Here is a 6,000-nt window from a genome sequence, read left to right on the forward strand (position 1 = left end):
CATATTTATTTGTATAATGCTCTGTATACTGATTGGACACATATTTATTGAATCATATATTGATTCCCTGTTATTATTTTAGAGTGCTGTAAATTTGTAGAATTATATTGTAGTAAGATGGGAGGAATAAGGTGGTGTTTATAGAAGTGTATTTTCAATCCAGAAAAATTGTGGTAAGTCCAACCCTTAAGGGAAGTTCTGTCGGATTTCCCATTGGAAGGTCCAGTAAGGTTTCTTTGGGATCAGGACTTATCTAGGATTCCGATGAAAAATTTTGGACGGGTCCTGACACAAAAATTCTCCCTCCAATAAGTCATTATCATTTGGTTCCTTTTTGGATGTATATTGATAATAATACATTTCATATTTGTCATCCTTTAGTCCCAGTTTGAGTTTTCATCGTGAGCCTAATTTTCTAGTTAAAATTTCCTGCCTAGTTTTAAATTATATATAAACATCTGAATAACAAGTAAAAGGCAGCACCTCAAATTACCCGACTGAAGAAACTCAATTTTGATTTTTCTTGTTTTCTTTTTTTTTCCCCCTCATATCATGAAATGTGTTTTTCTATCCAGGTAGTTTGAATTTTTAGAAATAATGATTGCTTTAATAAAAGGAAATGCCAAGTAAAAGAAATATTGATTAATGACCTTTTGATGGGTCAAAATTTTGTCGTGTCATATATAAAACTAGATAATAATTTATCAATTGAACTGTTTATTTAGGAAGGATGGGGCAAAACCGAAGCAATTATTTGATTAGACTATATTTCAGTATTTCTCAAAAAAAAAATAATAAATAAAATAAGACTATGACCGAATGCTTCATTATTTATTTTTAAAAAATAAATAAATAAATAATATTTTTGGTTGGGTTGCTGATCTTGCAAAGACAAGCAGGTTTTTCAATATTTTTCTCACGAGTGAAGAAATAGTCTACTTCATTATCAACTTTGCCAATGTAGTGAATTTTTTTTCATATATGGTATATATCAAAATTCGAATACATGTTTTTTTTTTTTTTAATATATATATTTATATACATAGACATTAACAAAGATACGTAATGTTGTTACATAAGGTGTGTTAATATAATTGGATGAGATAAATTTGATGAAGCTGGTGTTTCAATTTCTTGTAAAGCATTCTTATTGGTTTTCCTAAATTTATAGAAATGCTACATATCATCACAGTCCATCTGGTACCATTCAAAAGCAACTGCTATTTATTCCACAGCCTCACATTGTTTGCGGTTAAAACTTGATAATCACAAGTCCAAAAAAGTGTCTCCCATTATTCAAAACTCACATGCACTAATTACTCTCCGCTTCTTATTACATCTCCCATCCTGTATTATATATATACATATATTATATGACCTATACATTCCACTGGCCCTCTAAAACTATTTGTGCCCTCAAACATCTTGTAACTAAGAGGAATTGAAAGCCAAAAAAAGAAAATCAATTTATAAGGCCACGGAAGTAATTGGAGATGTTGTAATTTTGGGAGCTGGAATTGCTGACCTCACAACATGCTTGGGACTTCACAGGTTCTCACCTTGCTTTATATCTTTTATTTTGATATTTATTTGCTTTTCCTAAGAACAATCTCTTAGTTTATAATGGGCTGACATGGTAAGAAATGTACGAGCATAATTTTGCAGGCAGGGTATTAGAAGCTTAGTGTTGGAATCTTCGGATAGTCTGAGGATAACAGGATTTGCATTGCTGACATGGACAAACGCCTAGAAGGCATTGGATGCTGTTGGAATTGGTGACTTCCTTCGCCAACAACATGAGCTGCTTTGTGGGTAATCGTCACTTACATTTTAACTTCCTTTAGTTCTTCCTTTTTTGGTCAAAGAACATTTAGCTTTGTCAAGTTCATGTTATTTATTTGATTCCCTACATCTCTGAGATGCTTCTTTGTCATGGAAAAAGTTCACTGGTTTTTGTTTCATTTCTTCAATGGTTGTAGCTAGAAAAGAAAAGCAACTTAGCACTTCCGAAGTATTTTTTGGTAGTCACTTAAATTGATCAAATTTATGCTGAAAATGTCTAGTCTGATACTTATAACCATGCATTTGTAATCTGCAAGCTACAACTTTGTTCATTTATTTTTCTTGTTTTTTTCCATAAAATACATTGTTGTCGCTTCCTGTGATCTTATTCAAAAGTGACTGTGGCATTTCTTAATTTATAGGAACGTGACTTCCTCTACAATTTCAGGGCTCCAAACATCAAAAATGTCATTTGTTGCCAAAGGGAAACAGTAAGTTTAAACTGTAATCACAGTGACTTAGTAGTAAGCTGAACTGTATGAAAACTCTGCTAAAACTGGGTGTTTGATAATGTCCAGTGGAGAGCACGAAGTTTGATGCTTGAAAAGGAAGTTATTATTGGAAGCCCTTGCCAACGAACTTCCTAATGGCACGATTAGATACTCCTCCAAGGTGGTTTCAATTGAGGAATCAGGCTACATCAAGTTTATTCATCTTACTGATGGAAATATCATAAAAACCAAGGTAGAATCCAAATGTGGGGGACTTAATTTAATTGTAGATAACCTGTTTGATGGGTGTTCAACCACTTGATTGATATGTGTTTTGCTTCAACTTTGTGCTTTTGAATCTGATCCTTAAGTGCTGAGAATGAAAGGTGTTGATTGGTTGTGATGGTGTGGACTCGGTGGTTGCAAAACGGTTAGGATTCAAGAAGCCTGCCTTTACCGGGAGATCTGCCATCAGAGGCAGTGCGAATTTCAACACCAAACATGGGTTTGAAGCATTGTTCATGCAGTTCTTTGGACATGGTGTTAGTTGTAGTGCCATGCCTTGTGATGATAAATCCATTTATTGGGCTTTCACTTGGTCGCCTTCTACCGAAGGTAAGTGCTTCATCCTATAATATATTATCATCTTGCTTTCTTGCTTCAGAAAAGAGACTTTTTCTTCAATGTTTATGTTTTCAGTTTATGCTTTTAGTTTTTGGTTTTAAAATTTTTTTCTTAAAGGTTTTGCTTTAGTCATATATAATTGGCTGCGCTTTTAAATAATAGTTAGGCTTTTTACCTAACTAAAAGAAAGCAACTACAAGATTAAGAAAAAATAAAAACCAGAAACACCAAATTGAAAACCATTTCAAACTTTTTATCGTAGCACTCATTTATCATTCATGTATGCTTGATCTCTCAAATAAAAAATAGAAACAGAAAATCATCAACATATTTTTTACCACACGAGCTATAAGCAAACCAAAAATGGCTTTCGCTACGGCTCCAGTGGGTTCCCTTAACCAAGCCACTGCCTATAAGTCCTCAGCTCATTCTTCAACAAAGTCATGCATAAAATTCTCTCTTTTCTTCTGGTGTTCACTGCTCTTCTTGTCTTGTAGAAAAAGAGCTAGAAGACAAGCCAGAGCTAATGAGGCAATATGTGATGAGCAAGCCAAGAGTGATGCCAGAACAAGTAAGAGCAGTAATTGAGAACACAGAATTGGATGCATTTTTATCATCTCCATTAAGATATAGGAATCCTTGGGAGCTTCTATGGGGAAACATAAGTAAAGGCAATGTTTGTGTATCAGGTGATGCACTCCACCCAATGACCCCCGATATTGGCCAAGGGGGTTGTTCTGCTTTGGAAGATGGTCCTGTTTTAGCAAGGTGTCTTGGTGAAGCCCTAATGGAAATCAAGCAAAAAAGTGGTATAGAAGCAAAAGAAGAATACAAGAAGATTGAAATGGGTTTGAAGAAGTATGCCAACGAGAGGAGATGGAGGAGCTTTGATCTCATTGCTACAGCTAATGTTGTGGGTTTTATACAGGAGAGTAATGGGAAAATCATTAGCTTCTCGAGGGAGAAATTTTTTGCCCCAATCATGGCTGGTTTGCTATTGAACAAGGCTGATTTCGATTGTGGGAAAATCCTTATTAATCCTTAGATGCTACCAACATGATTTTTGGTTAAATTTTTTGTATGTGCAAATTATTATATTTTGTAATAAAATGACCCTGCTCATAATAGACCTAATTAGATGTATATTCCTATATGTTATTAAACTTCGATTAAAAATGTGTTATTTATATTTTTATTATTGAATAATGTTTTTTTTAATATTATTGAATTTTGTTTCTAAATATTGTTTGAATTTTTTTAAAAAAATGGAAAGCAATATTAGTGGATAATCAATAATTATTGAATGATAATGGATATGCATGCATGTATTTTGTTATTTTACTTTATAATTAAGGAAAGGAGAACATGATATAATTATATATATATTAACAAACATAATTTTTGGACCCAAAAAAAAAAATATTAACATACATAATTGTGATTATGGATTTGAACGATCCAGTTACTTTTGAAAAGTGCTTCGATCCTTGCCGTGTTGTCTATACTTGGTATTAGGATATATAATATAGTATTCCTGCATGAATAATTTGGTGATAATATTTGAGTGATAATATATGCTGCTTTTTTTTTGTTTTTGTTTTTTTTTTTTTTTTTACAATAATCCGAATTTGAAGAAAAGAATATATGAAATAGAAAGAAAAAAAATAAAATCTTTACCCCCTTCATTAAGAATTCTGGCATGGTCATGTAAATCTCGATAAACAATTAAAAATTATTTGACAAAACGGTATGTTATATGAAAAAAGATTGCGATGTAATTTTAAAAAATTACAAAAATAAATAAACATATTAATTTGTTTTTTTCAAAGAAATATAATTTACAATGAGTAATATTGTGGCTACCAACTTATTACCAATTGTTCAAACATAATTACTATGGCAATGTTTTATCAGTTCTCATTAGATGCTGTTAAGAAGTGTCAAACTTAGTACAAATCTTGGAAATCTATGATAAAGTAAAATTGTTTGTGTTTAGGTAATTTTTAAAAAGTGGAAATTGAGAACCTTATAAACAAAATAAAAAAATAAAAAAACTTTTACCGCTTACAAAGTACAAAAATAGGGTGTAAACTCTAAAGTAAGTGGCTCCTCTTAAAAATGAGTCATTTTCAAATTTTCTAAAAAGAATAATTTTAAATATTTTATTTAAGATAAATTAATCCTCAATTAGAAAGAAAACACAGATTAATATAATTACATATAAGTCTTAAAAAAATAACAATTAATATAAATTGATTATAACTAATTCTCTTCACTATTAACCGTACGATATGATCAAAAAAGCCGGTAAATGAGTAAAAAAATGTTTATTAATTAGTAGTAGTTGAAATAATAAATTATTATTTTTTTGAAGAGAAAAAAATTACTGGAAAATATATTTGCATTTGCAATATATCTATATATATATAAATATATACATTTTTTTTTATCCTTTGGATTAGTTAATTATTATAATTCTATCCAACATATATATATATATATATACTAAATATATAAATATATACCTTCCTGCTCTTTGGATTAGTTAATTATTATAATTCTATCCAACATATATATATACTATTTTAAAAAATTACAATAATTAGAAAATTATTGTAATCCTCAGATGGTACAATAATGTTAATTTCAGTAATGAAAGTTTCAAGAATATAAGTAGATCTTTGAATATATATCATTAATAGCCTTTATCTCTCTTTATTCTCTAACAACAATGTTTCAGGAAATCTCCCAAGTGGAGCTAATAAGCCCCATAAATCTGGATATTTTGAATTTGTTGATAAATCTCATTTGGTTGGAAAAATCCCAGCAAGCAATGGCAACATGAAATGGCCAGAAACTCTTTGATCTATTTCTTTAGCATTTCAGAACCATTTGAATCTCTCATACAATAACTTATCCGGAAAAATCTCAACAACCAACCAATTACAGTCGCTTGAGGAACCTATAATATATTCCATGTTAAAAAATGTGATTGGCATGTGCTTGTCATTGTTGAAAAAGTGAAGCGTTTGCAAATTGAGAATATACACAGAAATTTGAAGAAACTTTTAACTAAAACTAATCTAGTATATCCACATATCTC

At 30.7% G+C, this 6,000-nt stretch overlaps 1 protein-coding gene across 1 annotated transcript; it reads left to right on the forward strand.

The window, feature by feature from the left end:
• Positions 1-1,065: 1,065 nt before the first annotated feature.
• LOC107427372 (monooxygenase 2) lies at positions 1,066-3,942 on the forward strand. Its single transcript, XM_048481020.2, is given in 7 exon segments — positions 1,066-1,080; positions 1,475-1,551; positions 1,666-1,812; positions 2,205-2,273; positions 2,361-2,526; positions 2,660-2,888; positions 3,395-3,942. Coding segments are annotated over 7 exon segments (1,251 nt in total).
• The last annotated feature ends 2,058 nt before the right edge of the window (positions 3,943-6,000 follow it).

The sequence above is a fragment of the Ziziphus jujuba genome, chromosome 9 (assembly GCF_031755915.1).
Source record: "Ziziphus jujuba cultivar Dongzao chromosome 9, ASM3175591v1".
Classification (NCBI taxonomy): domain Eukaryota; kingdom Viridiplantae; phylum Streptophyta; class Magnoliopsida; order Rosales; family Rhamnaceae; genus Ziziphus; species Ziziphus jujuba.